A 26,242-nucleotide genomic window follows, 5' to 3' on the forward strand; every position below is an offset into this window, starting at 1 on the left:
GGCTCCAGGTCCAGACGGCTTCCCTGCAGAATTCTACAAAGAATTCTGGACAATTTTGGCACCAGTATTCCACGGCATGTTGCAGGAAATCGAGGAAAATGGCAGACTACCACCAAATATGAATTCTGCCAACATTAGTCTCCTGCTAAAACCAGGCAAAGACCCTTTATTTCCCTCAAGCTATCGTCCAATTTCTCTTTTAAATGTAGACCTTAAAATAATCTGCAAAGCTCTCTCAAAGAGATTAGAGAAAATAACCCCCCTCTTAATTCATCCTGACCAAACTGGTTTCATAAAAGGTCGGCACTCCTCAACAAACACTCGTAGATTACTTAATTTAATAGACTACTCATACAATAAAAACATCGAAACCATAATATTATATCTAGATGCAGAAAAAGCATTTGACAGAGTTAACTGGAAATTTTTGTTCGCAACTTTACACAAATTTGGTTTTGGAAACTCTTTCATAAACTGGATAAGAATATTATACAATTCCCCAACAGCTCGTATCAGAACAAATGACCAGACATCCTCCAGCTTGTCTCCTGAGGGGCACCAGACAGGGATGCCCACTCTCCCCTTCACTTTTTGCAATTTTTATCGAACCTCTAGCAGCAGCATTTAGACAGGCTACAACAATTAAGGGCATAAAATGTAAGAACATAGAACATAAAATTAGTCTCTATGTGGATGATGTGTTGCTTTTTCTGCAAAACACACAAACCAACCTCTCTGAGGTAATTACTCTAATAAACTGGTTTTCAAGAGTTTCAGATTATTCAATTAACTGGCCAAAATCTACAGTTCTCCCCATTAACTGCTCCTTCCATAATTCTTCCTCTGCCCCACTGCAATCCGGAAATATTAAATATTTAGGTATTAATGTTTCTCCTAAGCTTTCAGACTTAACTAAATTAAACCACATCCCACTTCTAAAGAAAGTAGAAGGCGATCTGACTAGATGGAAATCTTTACCCATATCACTCATGGAAAGGGTCGCCACTATAAAAATGATGATCTTGCCAAAATTAAATTACTTATTTTTGATGATCCCTAACAAACCATCACAAGATTGGTTCAGATCTCTGGATTCATATATTTCCAAATTCCTTTGGAAAGATAAACCCCCGCGTATCAGCTTAAAAATGCTACAAAGAACCAAGGATAGAGGAGGATTAGATCTGCTTAATTTTCACCAATACTTCTTAGCCAACAGGCTTCAGTTCATCTCAGAATGGTTAAAACATACCTTCTTAGATGAGCCCTGGCTAGATGTTGAACAGGCACTATGCAAGGATCTAGAGATTTCAGACCTACCATTTATTAGCTCAAACATCAAAAGACATGAATGCTTTAAAAGTATCAACATCAGCTTTTCTCTGACAGCATGGTGGGAGTTTCTAAAAATAACGGAGTCTTCATTAATCCCATGCAAGCGTACACCTATCTGGAATAACCCTGACATATTACAAAACAATAATATGATTAATTTCCATACATAGAGTGCACTATACAGGTCATTGGATGTTCAAGATGGGCTTTACATCTTCCAACAACTGCTCACACTGTCAAGGCAATACACCAGACAATTACATTCACGCTCTTTGGTTCTGTCCACCAGTGCAGAAGTTTTGGCGCGAGATATGTGAAGACTTATCAAAGTGTCTGAAATGTAACATTCCAACTTCCCCCTTAGTGTGTCACTTCAGAAAATAATATAGCCCATATGGTTTTCACTGCCCTATGCATAGCCAAGAAAACTGTCCTCATGAACTGGAAAAATAAAAACAATCTTAATTCTAACCAATATAGAAATTATCTATTAGATTACATTAGTCTTGATACAGCCTCTACCACCACATCAGATCAATTGGTCTGGGCTCCTTTGATCAGCTCCATCACCTAGTGGGGGTGGGGGGTCATAGTTTGGTCCCGCCTTCATTGTTGTGATTGGTGTGGGGGTAGGGACAGGCTTAGGGCGTCGGGGGGTTCCCCGGAGGCATTTTCCTTGGGGGGCTCAACCCGGGGTAGCGGTCATGTCCGGTTGGGGGCTCTGTTGGCTCTCGGGTGACTGTTTCCTTGTGGCTGCGTGCAGCGGGGCTAGGGGAGGGTCTGTGCTGACGGACGTGGGTTACTGACCTGGTAGCCTGGCTGCCCCTGGGTGGGTCCGGGATGGGCGTGAGGTTCTGGGGGCGCTCCGTCTCTGGGCTGGGGCCCTGGCCGGGCCTCGGGGCCTTGGGTCCTGGTTGGTGTGTTGCCGGGGTTGTGGGCGGGTGGGTGCATGGGAGCCCATCCCTGGCGCAGGGTGCCGCCGGTGCGTCGAGCCACCTGGGGGGCTCTTCAACTAGTGGGGGAGATTGTCACATCTTGCAGGAGCTTTCGTCTCCTCAGGAACTCTCTGCAGGAGGGGGAGATACAGGAGAGGTGGAGGAAGATCTCAGCCTGGGCGTCTATTGTCTCATGTAGTCTGGAAGATGAGTGGATGGTGGGGTGGGTGCAGTTTTCTCTGTGGTGGGGTTGGGTGGACTGTCCCGGGCTCTGTGGGGCCGGGGGGCGCTGCTACACTGGGCCCCGGTGTGGATGGGCCTGGGCCCCCTTTCCCTGGCGGGTCGCGGAGTATGGGAGTGCCTACTGGGGTCAGCGGGGGAGCTGGCCTCAGGGAGGGGTCACCTGCCCCTCCCTTCCTTCCCTCCCCATCTCCAGCTGCCTCCCTCTTCCCGCTCCACCACAACCACCCACACATGCAGGGCCTTGGAGTAGGGGTATGTCACCAGGGTGCAGAGGAGGCTACCCCCCCCCTTTCTGTCCCCTTCTGGCTGCCTCTGCCTCAATTTTATCCCACAACTTAGACATTCACATTACTCACACTCTCATTACACATACATATAGGATCTTGGGGGTGGGCACGATACACGGAGTCCAAATTACCATCAGGGTGTACACCTCACCCCTGGCGTCGTTGCCCACCTCTCAATTTTGAATACACGTAGACATTGAGGGCTAGCAGGAGGGACTATGCGCTTACCTGCTGCTCTCTGGCAGGTAGCTCCATGTCCTCCTGGGTTTTAAATGCACCTTAGAACACACATGCATCAACACTACAATGAGCGGGTGGAGGGAGGTTTGGAGTCTTCTCTCACCCCCGTTCTCTGTGGCCTGCTGGAGCGGGGGGGCTAGGAGGAGTTGGCCGTCCGACTGCGGTCTGGAGTGTGGGGCCTCCCTGCTGCTACGGGGTTGGGGCGGTCTGCCTCTCCCCACCGCAGGGAAAAGGGTAACACTACCTGGGTCTGGGTGCAGTTCCCCCCTCCAGGGGCAAGGGTACCTAGACCCGGTTCGTAGAGTACGCTTGGGGAGTGTGATCGTGTGTACAGCGTCTCTTTATGTCTGTCTCCACGTTGGTTGAGTGTGGAGTAAGTGCATATGAGAGCATGAGGGTGGGAATGGATGTTTGTGTCTGTGTGTGCCTGTATGTCTGTGTCTATATGTCAGGTTGGGTATCAGACGCCACCTCTCTGGGGACATTTCAGGCCCTCCAAGGTTTGGAGGCCTATCTCCACCCACCACCACTTCCCCTGCCGGTGGCGGACTCCCTCAGACATCGGTGCGTTGGTGGTTCTTTGTGTCTGGGGGTGGGCGTCCGGGTACACACCGGCTCACTCCTTGGCGGCCGCTTATCGGGGCCTGGAGCCTGGGGCTCGCTCGGGCCACTTCGGAGGTGGGGTGCCCCCGGCCTCTCGGCCTGGGGCTCGGTCACTCAGGCACAGCTGGCTGCCGGCGGAGCTCACAGGCGCGTCACTGCAACTCCCCCTGGCTTCTGCTCGGTGGCTGCTGAGCGGCTGCCCCTCTGTTGGTCTTCCTTGGTCTCTTGTGTTCTGGGGGCCTCTGGATGTCTGGAGTTTTGATCTCCTCCATACCTGCTTCATGCCCTGGAGGACGGGGCTGTGGCTCCCCACACTCCCTAGCAGATCTTTACATGGAGAAACCTTTGGAATGCAAGCATGCTGATCCACACAGGTACTGTATGCACACAGGTGTACGCACGGGTATTCACAGACGCGGACTACAGCTTTCTTGGCTGCTGCCTCAAAGCACATTGTGCACTTTCTATCTTGCGTGCTGCACAATATCGTTTATTATTTAGTATCTACTGATATCTACTGCTAGCTAGTTTATTGTGATGGTGCTGTTTTTTTTTTTATTATGTTGCTCTTTGTTGTTTGCTTTCTCTTCTGTTTTTTTTCTCCATACAGGTGACCCAGGTGTGTTGTTTGTTTTGTTTTGTTTTTGTTTTTTTTCTTTCTTCCCCCCCTTCTCACCGTCCGCTTGGCATCTTTCTTGGCCTTAAGACAACAATTCTGATGGCTAAAGATCCAAACGGGACACAAAAAAAAAAAAAAAAAAAAAAAAAAAAGCAATCAGTTATGTAAGTACAACAGTATTAGGGTTGTTGAAAATGGAGGAACGCCGGTAACAAAGTCCAGGATAATGTATGACCACAGGCAATCATGCATGAGAAAGGGTCTTAGCAGCCCTGCAGGAAGAGAGCTGGAGGATTTATTTCTGCACACACAGAGGCAGAAATATATTCTTGGACATGTTTAGCAAGAAATGGCCTCCAAATAGATGTTGCAGAAAAAAGATGGTGCGGTTTTTCTCAGGGTGACATGTAAATTTTACGTTTGTGTTAGCTCAGATTAGTGATCAGTCTGCCAAGTGAACAAACCAGTGATACAGGAGGATGGCAACATTGTCAGGAGTTGTCAAAGGTGTCGAATTTCCGGGACAGGACTTTGTGCTTGACATGACGGGAACTGGGTCTATAGGTTAAGATAAGGTTGAATCTGGTAAAAAATAGAGCTCACCTGATTCAATGGTAATGTGACTTTACTGAAATCACCAATGAAACAGCGCTAAAAGTTTGCAAAACCAAACCGTTTCCTGTTCAAGAGAACTAGCCACACAATCACTGCTTGCACCTTCATGGCATCTACTTTTAACTGGCATTTTTCAACAATGAAACCCAAGGAATGACACTGATTCGACATGAATTTCACATTTCTCACCTTTTACATACAGGCGGCTCTCCAGAAGCTGCTGAAGGCAGACATCACATTCATGTTCTGTAACTGACTTAGAAAAAAATCAGAACGTTATTATGGTACACAAAGAAGTGATTGATGAAGTCACACAGGACATCACTGACTAGGGTCTGAAAGACAACTGGTATTGTCCCAAACGGCAATACCAGTTACTTAAATGGACTGATGACACCTGAGACTCCAACTGGAGATACCGTTTGTGTTCCATCAATGTTCAGGTTATGTGTGCTGAGCCAAGGGTGTCTGAGAACCAGGGCAGTGTTGCCTGCCTCAGTGTTGGGTGATTGCCAGACAGAGAGAGAGAGAAACAGGTTGAGTTTTACGGGTTATTTGTGGGAGCCACGTGCCATTTATTGCAGAAATTTGTAATCCTTTGGGAAGTGTGATCAGGGGAATGACTGAATCATTACCCAGAGTCTGATCAATAAAAGTCTGTTCGGTGTCTGAGTCAACTAATGCTTCAAGTGAGTGGGTCTGAGAGTTGACAGTTAGCTTTGTTTATTTTACCCACCAATATCCCTACAGTTACTGACAGGCTCTGCTTTTTTGGTGGCACAGGTCAGGCATCAATGAAATGTTACAGAATTCCTCTGACTCATTTCTTGTACGGCCAAGCTTTTGCAGGGCAATCCCTTCAGTTCCAGAAATGGCTCGGCCGATGATCCATGGCAGTTGCAGTGTCTTCTCCTATGCTCCCATATATGGTCATCCATTCTGATACATTTACACAGAAAGTAAGGCATCAAGTGAGTCATTAAGATCCTTTGTAGCTAATTTGCCTTTTACCACACTCCTCGACTCCTTGATCAGGGTTCAATCCCTTGTCAGAAATTTTATACTCTGCGATGAAGTGCTCAAAAAAGAGTTTTCGATTAGACTTGAGGACAGCTTGAGCCCATCTCAGGGCTTGTAAATGGTAAATAAACTGGTTCTTATATAGTGCATTTATACTCTGCCTGAGCTCTCAAAACACTTGCAGGCAATAGCTCAACCATGCAGGCAATTTTACACAGCCTGAGGAAAAAGTTCTACTGCGTTCCCAAAAAGCTAAAAAACACTGTGTGAGATATCCACCACTATTTTCTAGCTCGCCAGAAAAAGTGGCTTCTGTGGAAGCTCCAAATGCAGTACCTGTGTGGAACTCAAAGATGGAGTAGGGTTAACATTTGGTTCAAAATTTGGAGGTTTCATCATATCTTTTAATTTGGCAAGCTTTTGAACAATTGTGCCCTGCTCTCCAGAGCATTTTCATGTTTTCTGAGCTAAGCTTTGTGAATTGAGAGGATCCTACAAACTAACTCTGATTCCATGTTGCTCTTCCTCTCTGGAATACCTTTTTATTCACTGCAAACCGTTTTACTCTCCGCGCTAGTTTGCTTCATTCATCTTGGCCGCTGTTTACATCCCGCCAGATGCGGATGTGCAGGCAGCTCAGTGCGCACTCGCGGAGCAGATACTGCACATGGAGCGGACATTCCCGGACTCTCTCATTATTGCTCTTGGGGACTTTAACAAAGCCAATCTGAGCCATGAGCTTCCCAAATACAAGCAGTATATTAAATGCCCGACCAGAGAGGAGAGGACATTAGACCACTGTTACAGCACGATCAGCGGGGCCTATCGTGCGGTGCCCCGCGCTTCACTCGGACTTTCTGACCACGTCATGATCCACCTAATCCCCACGTACAGACAGAGGCTGAAGCTCTCCAAACCTGTTGTGAGGACCAAAAAACTGTGGAGCAACGAGGCTGAGGAGGAGCTTCGCACGTGTTTGGAGTCTACAGACTGGGACACAATGAAGGCTGCTTCTAAAAGCTTGGACGAGTTTACGGACACCATCACCTCCTATATCCACTTCTGTGAGGACAGCATTGTGCCATCACGCACCAGGGTGAGTTATAATAATGACAAACCCTGGTTTACTCCTAAACTCAAAAAGCTGTGGCTGGAAAAGAGAAAGGCATTCAGAAGCGGAGACAGGGACTGCTACAGAGAGGCCAAGTACAGGTTCACTAAAGAAGTGGACATTGCTAAACATCAGCACTCTGAGAAGATGCAGCAGCAGATCTCAGAGAATGACTCTGCCTCTGTGTGGAAAAGTTTTAGGAATATCACCAACTACAAGCCTAAAACCCCCCACTCCACTGATGACTTGCTCTTGGCCAACACCCTTAACGACTTTTACTGCCGTTTTGACGAGCCATCAGGCAGCCTTCACACCTACAACGGCCCCAACAATAGAGACACTTTGGACACTCATTCCCCCACCTCTCCCCCCTCCATAGAGCCATCACCATCATCAAACACTTCACCTACAACATCCCCCTCCTCACCCCACACAAAAGAGGATTTCACACCACCTCCTCCCACCACAACTCTTCATATTCATGAAGCAGATGTGAGGAAGCAGTTTAAGAGTCTGAATGCTCGAAAAGCTCCCGGCCCAGACGGTGTGTCTCCTGCCACCCTCAGACACTGTGCAAACGAGCTGGCCCCAGTGTTTTCTGGCATTTTCAACTCCTCACTGCAGGCATGTCATGTGCCTGCCTGCTTCAAGTCCTCTACCATAATCCCTGTCCCCAAGAAACCAAGGATCACTGGACTAAATGACTACAGACCCGTGGCTCTGACATCTGTGGTCATGAAGTCATTTGAGTGCCTGGTTCTCTCCTATCTCAAGACCCTCACGGCCCCCCTCCTGGACCCCCTGAAGTTTGCATACAGAGCCAACAGGTCTGTAGATGACGCCATCAACATGGCCCTACACTTCATCCTGCAGCATCTGGACTCCCCAGGAACCTACGCCAGGATCCTGTTTGTGGACTTCAGCTCTGCCTTCAACACCATCCTTCCAGACCAGCTCCGAGGCAAGCTTTCCCATATGAATGTGCCTGATCCCATCTGCCGGTGGATCACTGACTTCCTGACCGACAGGAAACAGCATGTGAGGCTGGGAAAGAATGTCTCGGACTCCCGGACCATCAGCACCGGCTCCCCTCAGGGCTGTGTTCTTTCTCCTCTGCTCTTCTCCCTGTACACCAAATGCTGCACCTCCACCCACCAGTCTGTCAAGCTAATCAAGTTTGCAGATGACACCACCGTTATTTGACTCATCTCGGACGGGGATGAGTCTGCCTACAGGAGGGAGGTTGAACGTCTGGTGTCCTGGTGCAGCCACAACAACCTGGTGCTGAATGCCCAGAAGACAGTGGAGATTATTGTGGACTTCAGGAAACACACAGCTCCACTCCCCCCCATCATCCTGACTGACACCCCCATCACCTCTGTGGACTCATTCCGCTTCCTGGGTACCACCATCACCCAGGACCTGAAGTGGGAGCCCACCATCACCTCCGTCATTAAGAAAGCCCAGCAGAGGATGTACTTCCTGAGGCAGCTGAAGAAATTCAACCTGCCAACACGGACGATGATGCAATTCTACACTGCAATCATCGAGTCCATCCTCACCTCCTCCATCACCGTGTGGTACGCTGGAGCCACTATCAGGGACAAACAGACTGCAGCGTGTTGTGCGCTCTGCTGAGAAGGTGATTGGCTGCAGACTTCCATCTCTGCAGGACCTGTACACCTCCAGGACACTGGGGCGTGCAGCTCGGATCTCAGCTGACCCTTCTCACCCTGGACACAGTCTGTTTGACCTGCTCCCCTCAGGCAGGAGGCTCCGGTCCATTCGCACCAGAACCTCTCGCCATAAGAACAGTTTCTTCCCCTCTGCTGTTCGACACATGAACAATAACCGTATGACTGTTCCCACCACTAACACATGACCCTACGCTGTGTTCACTGCATCATTCCATGTTTGGCACTGATCACCACCTGCACTCATGTATATATCATGTATATATCTATCTATCTACGTAGCACTTTTAATTCTTATTCTTATTTTTATTTTCATGTCTATTTAAGCGTAATTTATGACAGTATGTTTGCACTGAAGCACCGCAGCAATTTCCTAATGTTGTAAACCTGCTCAACATTTGGCAATAAAACCCTTTCTGATTCAGATTCTGATGTTAATTGCTGATTTGTTCTATCAACGGACCACTAGGTCAACAGGACTCAATTGCAGAATGTTTATTTACAAGGTGAAGGTAAAGCACAATCCAAAACACAAGAACAATATCAGGGATGGTCCTGATTCCACAGGGCAAGGTTCTCCAAGGGTCCAGTCTCTCCACAGAATCTCTCTCGCAAAAACAGATCCACTCACCACTCTCACTAACAGTTTTTGCCACAGGAATCTGTGCACAGGTAGACAGGGGTATTTATTCTAGAGAAAAAGACGACCAGAGTGATCACAGATGACAGAACGGGGGCCTCACTAACTGTTAGTTCTCCAATGATTCTCCAAAGATGGTGGAATCCCTTAAGTAGTGGCAGCCAGGCAAGGTTATCAGGAACAGGTGTGTGATCACTCCAAGCTGTGTGTAGATCGAGGGGGGGAACCTGGTATGAGTCCCTCCACTGTCTCTTCTTGCCATTTTACTCCAAAGGTGGCAAATGTCAAACTCCAACAGTCTCCTCAGTTCTCCTCAAATGTTCTTGTCACATGCACAGTGAAGGTGCAGCTTGTTGGAAACACAGTGCCATTCATCCAGTCAGGCAGGATGGTGGGTTTGCCCTTCTTCTCTGATGCTGTTTGTCCACACTGCTGCTGCTTGCTGGGTCTCTTTGCTCAGGACTTTGCTGCTGTCTCTTTATCTGCCATGTTATTGCTCTTTGGAGCTGCATTCCTTGTCTTCAGGGAGGAGTGAGAGCTCGCTTGTGAGGTTGAGGGACACATGGAGCTGTAAATAATAAACTTGGCCTGAACGTTTCCAGTGATGTTAAACTATAACTTTCTTCCGACCGCTGCATGTGGAAAATTGATTCAGGTCTGCTTTTCATCTGAAAGTGACAAACTAAGACATCACCGCTCTCACAATCGGAGGCAATTACTTTTACACAGTGCACAAAGACACTGTGACGTCAGACACATTCACAATTTTTTCATCTATCACTTCACCTCATATGTCATTGTACTGAATTTGAGCAACCCTAAGCTTAATGCAGATTACTTTTAACAACTGACACAGACGTACACAAACAACACAAATAGGCCTATAACTTTCCCCAGCCTGCGTGAATCCGCACGACCGTTGAGCTCCTGGACTCGCGTGTACCCGCGCAGTCACTGAGCTGCACCTGCCTGCGTGAAACCGCACAGCATAGGCGTTGCTCTCTTTTGTTTATAAGCCTGTGATTAACCGCACGGCTCAGGTCCGCGTGAACCCGCGCAGCTACAGCGCTCTTCTTTGAACAGTACTTACTTGGTGCTGTTCTTGCATTAATCTCGAATCCCGTCAATCACCATCCAGCGAGGAGAAAAAACAGACAGCTAATCCACCGGCCCGATGACAAATTCTCATGTCTCGGGACTTTACTACAGGAACTTCTATACGTCTTGGCTGACGTCTTTCGGCATGTCTCCTTTCCCCCTCGGTGAATGTCAATTCTAGGGATCCGGCTTTGAAGGACCAATTAATGTTGGGTCTGTCTAGCACAGGCCCACCGCTGGAACGAGACAATTTAAAAACGCAGCAAAAGCATTGAACACCAAGTAGGCAAAGTTCTTCGTGTTACTCGTGCATGAGGGAGACCTGCCTGGAGCCAAGTGTCGTTCCACCACTTGACCTCCGTCAGACTCTCAGCCAGGTTCCCCATAGCGCTCCTTTTATTGTGGTGACATGAATATGCATAGGGTCATTAACATATAACATCTTACATAGGTATACATGTGAACAATACTAGTGTGTGTGTGTGTGTGTGTGTGTGTGTGTGTGTGTGTGTGTGTGTGTGTGTGTGGTCAGAGTGTGACCCCATAAAGACTTCCCTAAACCTGCTGGTCTGGAAGTCCAGCAGTTCATCTAAAGAAAAGCACTTAGACTAAAACAGATATAGCTACGTTTATCCTACCATAAAACAATAAGAGAAGGTACGACCTCTCCCATGCTCCCAGAGTGCTCTCTAATGCACACAAAGTTTGCAGACTATCAAGGATCAAACCTCTACCAATCTACAACTAATTATAAAACTCTAAGCATGTATAAGTAGATATTTATAAGCATAAATGACAATCAACAATACAAAACCTAACAGGCCTCTCACTAAAACACATTTGTTCCCATTTCTTTAATTGAATCTAGGAAAAATGCAAAACATAACACAGCTTGATAGGCATAAAATAGTCATATTCAAAGCGCTGTTACCCCAAACCTTGCCAGCATGGTATAAGGTGTGAATTTAAAAATAGTGAGGAAATTGAAAAAAATGCAAAAACGTGGTAGGCCTAAAAAATATCTAAAGTAGATGAATAGTATCTGAAAGTCATGGTCTTAGTAAAAAGGAAAAATTCCAGCAAAAACCTTACATAGGAACGGAGAAATCTGGGAATCTGAAACCGAGAATCTCATATTTACAGGAAAACAACAGGGAGAAGAAACTGAGGTATGCCAAAGAAGAACTGGACTTAAAATCAGTGGCAGCAGGTTGTATGGAGTAATGACTGAAAAATATTCCAGCCACTCACTGGTGGTTTAGGGCTGCATTTCAGCCAGCAGTGTTGGGGATCTTGTCAAAATTGAGTATTGTCATATTTGGATCCACTTCCATCTGGAAAGTGTGTGATTTGTTTTTTTTGTTCTTTTGTAACGTGACAGTGATCCCAAACATACTGCCAATACATTAAAAGCATATTGATGGACCTTAACGTTATTTAAGCAGTGCAGGATCATCCTGACAGGGATCGAAACCAAAAGTCAGCCAACATCCAAAGAAGAGCTTTCAAATGTCCCTCAAAAAGACTGGAGAACTGTTTTCATTGCATATGCCAGGAGCGCGTAGGAAACAAGCTTTCATAGCCAGCTGTTGCATCTCTCTCTCTATCTCTTGTGCGTAGCAGACAAATGTTTTCTATTCTGCATTTCCCCATCGAGGGCACTAAACCTGTGGATCTCATTTCTTCCATCTTCTTAGAATGACATCCAGAGTGGCTTGGGTCAGCATAAGATATTTTCTCAGATTAACCTGTTCTTATTGATTATTATAGAAATCGATTATGCATTGATTATGGTAGGGTAGGTGGAAGATGTCAACCAGCCTTTTGGGACATTTACAAAGTGACTTGCTTAATTATTCAGTACCACTGTTAAATTCCGGAAGTTCCAGTTCAGAGGAAGGTCGCGCGCTGGACGGATCAATCGGTGGCCGCGTTACAGGACGCACTCGATGACGCAGACTGGACATGTTCAGAAACAGCTCCGATGATGATGTCAACGTGTTTACGGAAGCGGTTGTGGGATTCATCGGGAAACTAGCGGATGATACCGTGGAGACAAAGACTATCACAGCGTTTCCCAACCAGAAGCCGTGGGTGGATAAAACCATCCGCGACGCTCTGAGATCCCGCACCGCTGCCTACAACACGGGACTCACGACGGGGGACATGGACCCGTACAAAGCCACGTCATATAACGTGCGGAGGGCGGTGAAAGAGGCGAAGCAGCGCTACGGGAGGAAACTAGAGTCACAACTCCAACAGCGTGACTCTAGGAGCCTGTGGCGGGGACTAAGGACAATAACGGACTATAAAGCACCAACAACCGGTATGACGAACGCGGCCGTGACTCTGGCAGACGAGCTGAACACTTTCTATGCTCGCTTCGAGGCTGCAGCTAAGGACTCCAACAATGCTAGTGCTAGCGGCGCTAACGGCTGCAGACAAGAAGATACTGCCAGCACCGGAAACGTGCTCGTCATCTCCGAGCATGAAGTAAGGAGAGCCTTCAAGAGAGTGAACACCAGGAAAGCAGCAGGACCAGACGGCATCCCAGGTCGTATCCTAAGAGACTGCGCATACCAGCTAGCTCCTGTGTTCACTGAGATATTCAACATCTCTTTATCTCAGTCGGTGATCCCCACATGCTTCAAGGAGTCCATCATTGTTCCTGTCCCGAAGAAACCCCACCCTGCTTCTCTCAATGACTATCGCCCTGTAGCCCTCAGCTCAGTAGTGATGAAGTGCTTTGAACGCCTGGTCAGAGACTTCATCATTTCTTCACTACCAGACACACTGGACCCACTACAGTTCGCTTACCGTCCAAATCGTTCCACAGACGATGCCATCTCTCATCTCCTCCACACATCACTCACTCACTTGGACACTAGAAGGGGGAATTATGTTAAAATGCTCTTCATAGACTACAGCTCTGCATTTAACACCATAATTCCCTCCACACTCACCACCAAGCTGGAGCATCTGGGACTCAGCTCATCTATGTGTCAGTGGATCTCCAACTTCCTAACTGGCAGACCACAGGCAGTAAGGATGGGCGGACATGTCTCAGCCTCCACCACTCTCAGCACTGGAGCCCCCCAGGGGTGTGTCCTGAGCCCCCTGCTGTACTCTTTTTACACATATGACTGTGTGGCCACTACCAGCTCCACCACCATCATCAGGTTTGCTGACGACACCGTCGTGGTGGGCCTGATCTCTGATAACAACGAGACGGCCTACCTGAAGGAGATTAGGAATCTGGAGAACTGGTGCCAGAGGAACAACCTCCTTCTAAACGTCAGTAAGACAAAGGAGCTGATAGTGGACTTCAGCACTAAGCAGGAGAGGAACTACCAGACCCCCGTCATCAACGAGTGCCCAGTGGAGAGAGTGGACATGCTTCAAATACCTCGGAGTTCACATCATGCAGGACCTGTCATGGTCCTGTCACATCAACACCGTGGTGAAAAAGGCCCGTCAGCGTCTCTACCACCTCAGACGCTTGAGAGACTTCCAACTGCCCTCCAAGGTGCTCAGGAACTTTTACTCCTGCACCATAGAGAGCATCCTGACGGGAAACATCTTAACCTGGTTCGGGAACAGCACCATGCAGGACAGACGAGCTCTACAGAGGGTTGTGCGGTCAGCTGAGCGCACCATCCGCTCCGAGCTCCCTGACCTGCACTCGATCTACAGCAGGCGGTGCTGGACCAAGGCCAGGAAGATCGTGAAGGACCTCAGCCATCCCAACAACAGACTGTTCTCTCTGTTGAGGTCAGGAAAGCGATTCCGCTCCCTGAAGACCAACACAGAGAGACTGAGGAGGAGCTTCTTCCCGCAGGCGATACGGTCTCTCAATCACACCACCACACAGTCCTGACCCACACATATAGTTCTTACACACACACTGGACTTTCTGGACATTGTTTTCACTTCATTACTTAAATCACGCTGCTGTTATTGTGTATATGCTGCTGTTATTGTGTATATATTTATTTATATTTCTTCATACATTCTTATATAGTTCTATATTGTGTATTTTGTTGTACAGTTTTTTTATTTTCAACTTTAATTTATATATTTTATCTTATTCTCCCAGTTAAATTTACCCTTCATTCTAATTTGTGTTGTACAGTTATTTCATTTTTAACCTTAATTTATATTTTATTCCTTCCTAGTTAAATTTACCCTTTTTAACTTTTTCATATTTATTTCCTATCTTATTCATAGCCTTTTCCTTTTTTGTTTTCTTTAGGTCACGAGCAGTTGTCCAAGCATTTCACTACATATCGTACTGTGTATGACTGTGTACGTGACAAATAAAATTTGAATTTGAAATTTGAAATTTGAATTTGAATTTGAATTTGAAATTAAAAGACACTCAGGACCAGATATGGGCAGCAACGGGTTACTGAGTTTTAGTCTGTAAAAAGTGACAAAACATTAGTGTCTGCTGTACACTCTGCGTGGGAATAAAACTTGTTTCCAAAGTGAAAAATTAAACTTCAAATCTGAGCGAGCACCCTGCACGCTGCCACGGGAATGTGACGTTCACAGAGAAACCCCCGGATCCCCCACTGACATGACCGCAAAGGGCAAACCTCCACCCACCGGCCCCACTCCTGCTAAACAGGTGACAATAGATTTAAGAGTGACAGGACTCAGTGCCGCTGAGTCTTTGATTTTATTTATTTTTTTGCTGTGTTTTACTTGCATCTATTTGAAAGAGTGAGTGTAAACAAAAAAACATTATTTTATTTTATATGCTGGAATATGCAGAACATAGGTTTAAATGTTAAACACATTTCTTCAAGTCAGAGACTGTTGCATATGAATTATTTTCTGCTTGATGCAATGTGCATAAAGTTAAAAGATTCAAATTAACATTTTTTTTTTAAAGAGGCTTTTTCATTTGATTCAGTTTTATATACTCAAATATGCAGAAAAAATAGAACTGGGTTGAAAGGTCTATTACTTTATTACCTATTCAGGTTTTGTATCATGCTTTTTAAAACTAACTAAGTAACTAGTTACTTTTGAAAATAAGAAATCAGCAATTAGTAACTAATTACTATTTTCAAGTAACTTGACCGACACTGCTCAGAACACAGACAGCTGTGACAGATAACAATGATGTTTCGCATGGAGAATGCACACAAGGAGCCGAGGCATGCAAGCAGTCGTTCGAGGCTGATGTCTCATATAACATGATAATGTTTCATTTGGAGTAAAGTAAATGTTACTGCTTGCTGCTGATCCAGGCCAGTGTTTCAAAAATGTGGAAGTTGTACAGATTAGATTATGTTGTCTTTAAACATTTCCTGAAGAGGCAGATCATGCAGTATGTAGTTCTCTAGCAGCTCGACAAGGAGCAGAGTGCAAAACATTAGAACACCATGAGGACATGCACAGCTAAGTACATGATGAGACTGTACAGGGTGGGCCATTTATATGGATACACCGTAATAACATGGGAATGGTTGGTGATATTAAAGTCCTGTTTGTGGCACATTAGTATATGTGAGTGGCAAACTCCTCAAGATGGGTGGTGACCATGGTGGCCATTTAGAAGTCGGCCATCTTGGATACAACTTTTGTTTTTTCAATAGGAAGAGGGCCATGTGACACATCACACTTATTGGTAATGTCACAAGAAAAACAATGGTACTTATGGTATTTATCATTCGAACTGATGTATTCAATCAACTTATTTAGGACTTCTGTTGTTCCTCCGTTGGGACTGAATTAATCACAACAAAAATTGGACTTTTGTATGATACTTAAATGTCCATTGATTAATTGCACTTTGCAAACTGAAAAAAGCATAGCATAAATATGTTTCTGATGTTGTAATTTTGAGGCGTTCCTTCCTTCAGATTCTAAGATTCTGAAAAGTCAAGAAGAGTTTTATATTTAAAAAATGTGCCAGAATTGCAAAAGTTTACCTGAACTTGTTTCTCCTTAACCATAGCAAAGTGGGTGCAGTGGGTTTGTATGCAGACATGGAAGGGCAAAAAACCCCAAATAAAACAGAGGGCTTGCAGCTGATCAAAAGTCACACAGTTTGTGTTAAAGCAGAGGCACCAAGTGGTTCATTGGATTTTCACTTACCTTGAAACAAAGAGTATATTCCCTCACCTTCTAATTGTCACATAGCTGTTTTTATGGACTCAGTTATGAATTGTAGGATGGCTTATTGTTTTAAGTTTTAAGTTTTAAGTCAGCTGTGTTATTCATTTCCTATTCATTACTGCTTGAATGAACGGGGGGTAGCATTCTGAGTCAGATGAACTGTTTTAGTGGATTCACTCAGCACAGGAAGTTAACTATTTAAGTTAACTATGTTAACTAAATTAACTATGCCACAGAAGAATGTGAATGTAACTGTTGCTCACTATATTTGGGTGTATATTGTATGCCATTTTTTCATGCAACTTTTCATTAGTTTATTTTAAGCCCAGATGAATGAATAGTTGTCATAAATATGAAAGTAAATTGCTTCTCTGTTATCACTGCAAGTATGATAAATTTCATGTTGACATAAATCATTTATTCATTCTCTTCCGCTTTTACTTATCAGGGTCTGAGAGGTGGAGTGGGGTGGAGCCTATCCCAGCTGTCATAGGGCGAGAGGGAGGGGGGTACACCCTGAACAGGTCTAGCACATAGAAACAAATAACAGTTTGCACTCACATTCACATCTATGGGCAATTTAGAATCATCATTTAACCTAACCCCATTTTTTTTTAAAATTGGGGTTAGGTTATATTGAAATAGATTTTTGGTTAAATTGATTAAACCAAAATTAATTTTATGTATATTATGGCTTTAACTATGGACATAAGGTCTGTTAATAAAGACTGATTGATGGATTGAATTGCATGTCTTTGGACTGTGGGAGAAAGCTAGAGTACCCAAAGAGAACCCACAAAAACACGAGGAAAACATGCAAACTCCACGCAGAAAGGCCACAGCCAGATGGTGGAGTCAAAGTCAGGACCTTGTTGCTCTGAGGCAACGGTGCTAACCACCGTGCCACGGTGCTGCCAGTGTGCTAAATTTAATGCTGTCATAAATCACTAGAAGATATTTCAAAGAATCCCTATGCTTCAAATAAGACTTGTTTTTTCAGAACCTGTAAACATAATTTGATTTAAAATGTGACACAGAATCTACACTGGCAGGTTTTTAAAACTCATTCAAGACATTACCACTAACCATATAGAGAAACTGTGTTGTAGTTTCTGATGCATCAGATATGAGCACACATACTTTAAAACACTTAACCCTAGATTATACTCAGACATGGACACGGACACCTGGGGATTCAGTGACCGAGTAGTCGTTCCTGTTAAACGTCTTTGATATCTGCTTGAGCTCCAGCACCTGCGAGCATGTGCAGCTGATGCATGGTACTGTAAATTGGCCATGAATGAGTCTGGGCAGTCAGAAAGAAACAGGCAAGGTCTTCAGGTCCACTGGACCCGTGGCTAGTGGAAGTGTGGAAATCATAGGTCCTGTGTACCCTCATTTCTCCTTCCTCCTCTCTGGGCTTGTGTGTGTGTGTGTGTGTGTGTGTGTGTGTGTGTGTGTGTGTGTGTGTGTGTGTGTGTGTGTGTGTGTGAGAAAGAGAGAGAGAGAGAGAGAGAGAGAAGGAGAAAGTAAAGCATTGTGAATTGACCCAGGTGTGACCCAGCAGTGCTGTTCCCGCACAAGGTTGCAAAATTGGAGCACCCAACACTGTCTGCACACACATTCCCACACGTTTCACCCTTTGTCTTGCAGGAATGAATATTGGGGACCTGACACTATAAATATCTCATTGTGGTTCCACACCTGATCAAGATGGCAAAGCGATTCTCTGTTCAGACTGCCTTACAGTTGCTATTGGAAGAGACAGAGGGTTTTGATGGCGATGCAGAGGAAAAAGTTTAAGAATGTGAGGATTGAAGAGGACGATGAGCATCGGCCAGCTCTAAAGTTTAGCAAGCTTCAAACCTCAGGACCAGCCTGCAAGCAGCCAGCCCCAAGACCAGCAGGGAGCAGCCAGCCCCAAGACCAGTGAGCAGACTGTCAGCAGCTTGCAAATAACACCGTATGGATGGTAAAAGATGGCAAAATTGAATGGTCTTCCTGCTTACGAAATGAACCAATGTGAACCAATGTGATTCGAATAATACCAGAACCTACACGCTGGGCAGTCATGCAAAAAACATCAAGTCTTCTTTTGACCTTTGCATGCAATACCCTATCAAGAAAATCATCCTGGATTGCACCAATTTAAAGGAAGCAGAGTTTTTGGAAAGACATGGAAAGTCTTGGACAAAACCGATTTGGATGCTCACTTTGGGGTTCTTATCCTTGCTGGTGTTTTCAGGTCCAAATGGGAGACCACAGAATCCCTGCAGGATGAAGAAACTGGCAGAGATCTTTTTTGGACCAGGATGTCTCTGAAAACTTTCAAAATAATTTCCAGGACCATCCGTTTTGATGACCATGATCATAGACCAGCTTGACGGCAGAGAGACAAGCTAGCTGCCATCAGGATGGTGTGGGGCAAATGAGCGGCCGGTCTCAACTGTTTTACAACCCTGGCCCCAATGTCATCATTGATGAGCAGCTGATGCCATTTCAGGGCTGCTGCCCAGTATATACCATCTAAGCCTGCCAAGCATGGTATAAAGATTTGGGCGCCTGTGATGCAGGTTCATCTTATGCATGTAACTTGCAGGTCTACACAGGGAAACGCAATGGAGGAGCCCCTGAAAAAAATCACCTTCTGACGCTGCCGGGTGCTGGGTGGTCCTTTCCAACTCGTACCAGGGTGGCTAGGCTCTAGCAGGGTTGACTGCCCATTGCCCCTGACTCTCTGGGATTCTCGCCCTTTGGCAGTGGGAAGCCCATCGGGGCCTCCCTCCTTCTTCTGCTGGAACGGGTGTGCGGTTGTCACCAAGATGTGTGGCCTTGAGTCTTCAGTACTCTTGGAGGCTGCGGATGGTGCAGTTGTCCTGGTTCCATGTCTGTCTGCCTCTGGCTTCCGGGGGGCATTGTTGAGGCTTCCCACCCTTGTTATTAAGTACATTTGTGACAAAGACAGGCATTCTAACACAAACTCTCTCCCACTCACACTACAACAAGACTCTTGATTTATGTATCTGTGTATTTTCTAATTTCTGTGGTCCTGGTGCTCTATCTTTCTTTGCTTTCTTTTCTTACAGGACCAGTTGGCAATATATTGTGTATTTCTATTTGCACTCTATCATTTTATTGTACCCCTACCCCTCTTTTCCCCTCCTTCTCCTGCCTTAGACATCATCAGATATATATATATATATACATTATACTATATATAATGTAATAACTGAAATAACACAAATTCAGATTCCTTGCTTACATTGTCAGAGTCTGCAATCAAAAATACTTTTTTGTGATTAAAGATGTATAAAAAATTCTATAATAATGCAAATGCTTTGTTAAACCTTTGAACTAAAGCTGAAATTCTGCACTTGTTTGCAGAATCTGCACATCTTTGATTGGATTAAAATCCACTGTTTTGATACAAAAGGCACAATTTAATAAAAAATGTCATTGTTCAAAAGCTGAGAGAACAAAATGTTTCCTTTACAGAAAACATTTTTTTGCTCTTTTTTGCTCTCTTGTAAAAAATTAAGAAGCCATTCCCGCTGTACAAATTGTGGCTGTGGAATTGGTATCTTAAAATTGTCCACTACGCCCTTCTCCACACATTGAGCTTTCATACTGCATAATCAGAGCAAATCTTATTTTAAAATGCCAGTATAATTTGCACTTGGCCCCTCTTTCAGCCAGTGAAAACTAACATCTTATTGCTGTTGTCTTCTCTCGGTCAAATTGCAACTTTGTGCATTGACCAGGCAAAAGATGTTATACAGATACTTCACTGTATTCACTGAATCATATTTTTTTTAGATTTTTTTTTACAACACTACAACTGGCAGTGTAGAAAAGTACTTACTGGTAACTGGGTATGCTGTACCAGAATGCTCACCAGATTGACTGTTTAGCAAAGTAAAGCTGGCTAAACTGCCTCACTCAGAATCACACAATGCCACAATGAAAGGAAGTTTAGAGGAGATTGGGGATAAGGTGATGCAAATGCAGTACCAGTCAAAGTTTGGACAGTTCTACTCATTTGTACTCTGTGATTTGATACATGATATATATGATATACTACTATATACTGAGAAAAAAGTGATCCAAACCAAAGTACTGGTAATGAATTGAAGCCAAATTTTTTTTGGTGATCTTTGTAGAAGCAGTAGAAGCACTGCTATAGGGAAATCCAAAGTGGCCAACCGCAGGTGTTACAGTCTAAATGTAATGTTCTTGATCTCTCTTGGCTGACTGAAATGTGTTTGTCTTACAGTTCCCAATGTGCTCAGCATTAATGCACTTGAAATCTGAGGTGTATGAAAAAAGAATTCAGTTAACTGTTATCTGCAACCTACTAGGATCTAGCTGTGATATTTTACACACTGAACCTTTGATGTGCAAGTTTAAGTGTGATGGAGCAGCTGAACAGACTATATTTGGGAGTGAAGGATGACACTGATTGACATTTGACTGGGTGGTAAATCCATTTGAGGGTTACCTACGCCACTGGAGCCTTGAATGTTCACTAGCTACCAAGTGATGTCTGGCAAGCAAATTATTTTATAAGTGTATGGGGCTTTAGACTTTTTCTCTTTCTTTTAATTCATTTTCAAAACACATAAACCATATGTAACACGGGCTAGTTATTCTCTAGTTATATTGTGATCCCCAAACTAGTAAAAGAAAAATAAAGCTAATAGGTTTTAGGCCTTAGACTATGTTTCCATTCCTGAATAGTTGTTTAGAGAAGGCCCTTATCTTCTCAGTGAGTATAGACCATTACCATAGTAGCTATTTCACATTGTAATGTACCATTGTATTGACTTTTTTGAGATACTCTCCTTGACAAATTGATAGGATGTGCATTGCTATTTTTACAGTGCATATCAATATACATTCTTTTAATTCACGTTGCTTCTTTACAACTCTTTGCAGCTGTTTGAGATCAGAGTGCCAATCACCCAAGGGACGAAACCAGTGACCATCAGTGTAGCCAACCACACCCAGTGCAGCTGTCTGTCCAAACTGGATATCTACAAGCAAGTTCACAGCATCATCAGAAGAGCATTGCCTGAGTAAGTCTCTGTCAATGTACATACACAGATTAGCTGTATGTGCTAATTATCACAAGATCTGACTTAATAACCCGGCGCACGCGCATATGTGTGTGTGTGTGTGTTTGTGTGTGAAAAGGAATAAAACAGCCTTTGCTTTTCCAGTGGTGGTTTCATTCTATTATGACGATGGTTGGTTCCTGGACTGTGTGTATCTACAGCAGGTGTTGCAATTCAACACATTGCAAATTTTTCAATTCAATTCAATTCAACTTTATTTATATAGCGCCAAATCACAACAAAAGGCGCCTCAAGGAGCTTCATAGGTACAGAGAAAAACTCAACAATCATATGACCCCTTATGAGCAAGCACTTTGGCGACAGTGGGAAGGAAAAACTCCTATATAACAGGAAGAAACCTCCGGCAGAACCAGGCTCAGGGAGGGGCGGGGCCATCTGCTGCGACCGGTTGGGGTGAGAGAAGGAAAACAGGATGAAAGACATGCTGTGGAAGAGAAACAGAGGTTAATAACAGATATGATTCAATGCAGAGAGGTCTATTAACACATACTGAGTGAGAAAGGTGACGGGAAAGGAAAAACTCAATGCATCATGGGAATCTCCGGCAGCCTACGTCTATTGCAGCATAACTAAGGGAGGATTCAGGGTCACCTGGTCCAGCCCTAACTATATAGAATAGAATTAGAATAGAATTCAACTTTATTGTCATTGCACATGCACAGGTACAGGGCAACGAAATGCAGTTTGCATCCATCCAGAAGTGCTTTAGTGATATAGATATATTACAATATATATTAGCAATAGTATAGATATGTAAGTATATTACAGAATGGGTCTATTATGGTATGTTATAATGTACACGGTATGAAGTATGTTGTGAATATTCTATAACTATAGGTATGTACAGGCTGTAGTGAGTACAAGCTATGAACAGGATATAAATATGAAAAACTATACAGAATATGAAATAAATAACTTTACAGAAATCTGAGATATACAGTTATACAGAAATGGGAACTATGCAAGTTGTAAACAGTTGTAGGGTTAAAAATTATCGTATGTACAGAATGATTATTTACAGAGCTATACAGTAGTGCAGTTAAGATAAGTGAGATATGTGGATAATTTCTACAGAGGCTATATAAAGTGCTATATGCTTTAGCAAAAAGGAAAGTTTTAAGCCTAATCTTGAAAGTAGAGATAGTGTCTGTCTCCCGAATCCAAACTGGAAGCTGGTTCCACAGAAGAGGGGCCTGAAAACTGAAGGCTCTGCCTCCCATTCTACTTTTAAATACTCTAGGAACAACAAGTAGGCCTGCAGAGCGAGAGCGGAGCGCTCTAATAGGGTGATATGGTACTACAAGGTCATTAAGATAAGATGGGGCCTGATTATTTAAGACCTTTAACCTTTTCTAGGTTAACTATGGCATTTGTATGTTCCTGTGCTTATACCTGCATGATACATGCTGGGATTTATGACCAGCTGACCCTTGGAATTCTCTTAGCAAGTTCTTCTTGCCAGTTTGTGTCCTCTGAAAACACTGCTGTTATAGAATGGAATAAAATGGCAAATAATTTAACACAAATCCGCATATTTACAGTGACAAATGTTTTTTACTTTGTTCAGCCAAGTGTGATCTACTTAGGTGCAGACAAAGTGGCTTACGCTGTGGAGCATTACCTGAAACAGAGGTGTACTTTTCATATTGGAAACGATTGACGGTGAGAACTAAGATTTCTTCCATCAATCCATCCATCTATTTTCTGCTGCTTATCCAGGGCTGGGTCGTGGGGGCAGCAGCCTAAGCAAGGACCTCCCTCTCCCCAGACACCTCCAGGCATTCCCAGGCCAGCTGAGAAAGGTAATCTCTTCAGCGTGTCGTGGGTCTGTCCCATGGCCTCCTTTGGTGGGGCATGCCCGAAGCACCTCATCCAGGAGGGATTCTAGTCAGATCCCTGAACCACCTTGACTGGCACCTTTCCATGTGTAGGAGTTGTGAATTTGCTCTAAACCACTCTTGGATGGCTGAATTCCTCACCTTCTTTAAGGGAGAGCCACCCTTCGGAGATAGCTTATTTACCACCGCTTGTATCCAGGATCTCATTTATTGTGTTCACCAGATCTCAGTACTCAGATCTTGTGATAATAAGCTAGGCTAGGGTAGGGTTTTGCTTTTTTACACTCATCTCTTCCCTTAATTACAATAACCTGATGCAATGTCCTCATCACTGCAGCCGTAGCCCCAATCCACCTGTCAATCTCCTCTTCCTTTCTCCCCTTAATCAGTGCGAGCTGGAGGCCACCAGCTGATGAACCCAGCAGAACCACATTATCTGCAAAATTAAAGACAATATTCTGAAGCCACTTGGCCATCTACCTGGATATGCCTAGAAATTCTCTATGAACAGAACTGGTGTCAAAGCGCAGCCCTCACTCGGTCCAACACCCACCAGAAATGAGTTATTGCTGACAATGTGGACCAAGCTCCTGCAACAATTACAGAGCTCAAATGGCTAATAGCAACAGGCCAGACACCCCATGCTTCCCATGCTCCTCCCACAGGATACTCCATGGGACCAAATTGAGTGCCTTCTCCAAATCAACAAAACACATGTAGAGTGGTTGGGCAAATTCACACACAGTCTTATATATCCTTGAGAGGATAAAGAACTAATCAAATGTTCAGCAACCAGAGAACAAAAATCGCATTGTTCCCCCTTTATTTGAGGTTCGAAAGATGGATTAACATTCCTCTACAGTACCCTGCCATAGACCGTCCCAGGGAGGCTGAAGAGTATAATTTCCCTGTAGTTAACCCTCCGATACCCCATCCTAAAGATGGTGACCACCACAGCAGTCTGATAATCCAGAGGAACCACTCCAGAGTGCCACATGATGGAGTAGAGTTGCGTCAACCAAGACAACCCTGCAACATTCTGGGCCTTCAGAAACTGTATTGACAGAAACCTCATTCACCCCAGAAACCCAAACACCAATGAGTTGTTTAACTGCCTCAATGATTTTGCCCTAGTGATGGGCAAGTCTTCCCCCTCATCCCCATACTCCCTTCCACCGCCCAACTGTCTTGTCAGTTGAAGTCAGCAACATCCCACCTACACTATACACCATGTGAGTAGAACACCTCTTTCCCATCCTGAGTCTCCTGATGGTTTGCCCAAAATTGTTTTGAGGCAGGCTGAAAGTCTTTTTCCTTGTCTCACCAAACTCCTCCCTCACCTGGGGTTTGGTTAAACTATTACTTTAGCTGCATTCCGCTTGGCCTGCTGGTCCACATCTCATTTAGGAATTACCACCACGACAGGCACCAACCACCTTGTAGCCCCAACTCCTTCGCAGCAGCCTCAAACAGAGGTGCAGAACATAGTTCATTTGGACTCAATGTCCCCAGCCTCCCTCAAAATCATTTTAAAGTTCTCCTAGAGAACATTATATCAGAATTTTTTATTTAATGTTCATTACATGTTGTTATTTGTTTACATATTATATTATATAATAAATTGGCTAAATGCACACATATAAGCCAAAATTATGACCACTAAAAGGTGGGGTAAGTTACTTGTGCAGTCTGCATATGTCCTGTCACATGCAAACTATCATTGTTCACTGAACAAACTGCTCTCCCTCATGGACAATTCATCTCAACCACTCCATTCAACACTACTGAGCCATCAGAAATCCTTCCCACTTGTGATTTAACCCTGCTACTAAAAAGAACACCTCAGGAAATCATTCCCACCATTCTCTGTAAAGCTGTAACATAATTCTTCTTTCTGTGACAGGCATGCCACAGAAACGTATGCCCGACAGAACACACCTGTTAGGCAAATGTTTTCACACATACTTTTTCATACATGTAATAATAATAATAATAATGTATACTTTATTAATCCCCATGGGGAAATTACTTGTTTTTCTCTGCATTTGACCCATTCACTCAGTGAAGCAGTGGGCAGCCACTAAGCAGGAACCCAGGGTGCAGTATGTAGGGACGGTACCTTGCTCAGGGGTCCCTCAGGGTAGCCGTTCAGTGGATTCGAACCCCTGACTTTCCAATCATGGGGCGACCACTCTACCTACTGAGGTATCCCTGCCCCCATGTATTTCTGCATTATACCCTTTTGCAGTTGTTTCTTCTTTATGGTATACATATTATGTGTTAATGCAATTTGCACTGCTCGGTTGCACTCCTACCTTTTACTCATCACTCAGGAAAAAATTGTCATAGTATAAGGCCTATAGCACTTGGAATGTGGCGTTTATTTATTGTACACTGTACCATTTTTATTCTTTACCATGCTACGGTAACAGAAAAATGTATCTATGATTGTCATGTGTATGCTTTTTAAAAGACAGTCACTTCTAGTCATAGAAGTGACTAGATGACAGAAACCAGCATGACAATTTACCTGCTAGGAAGCCTTTGGACAAAAGTTTGCCCCACTGACTACCTCCTGCCTCAAAATATGAACTCTAGCCTCTTGAATTCCATATCCTGCAACCACATTTCCTGTGCTAAAACAATACTTACAAATTTGTTTATTTAAAAGGAATAAATAGTAATTGTGTTAATGCCAGA

General features: G+C 44.4%; 1 protein-coding gene across 2 annotated transcripts in view; it reads left to right on the plus strand.

The window, feature by feature from the left end:
- The window catches only part of vegfc (vascular endothelial growth factor c), a 100,953-nt gene that overhangs the window by 32,987 nt on the left and 41,724 nt on the right, over positions 1 to 26,242 (plus strand). For both annotated transcript variants that reach the window (XM_082536088.1, XM_082536087.1), the window contains exon 4: positions 21,505 to 21,644. In XM_082536088.1, coding sequence (XP_082392214.1) covers positions 21,505 to 21,644 — 140 coding nt within the window. The remainder of the gene's footprint in view (positions 1 to 21,504; positions 21,645 to 26,242) is intronic.

The sequence above is a fragment of the Aulonocara stuartgranti genome (assembly GCF_965226115.1).
Source record: "Aulonocara stuartgranti genome assembly, chromosome: 6".
NCBI lineage: Eukaryota > Metazoa > Chordata > Actinopteri > Cichliformes > Cichlidae > Aulonocara > Aulonocara stuartgranti.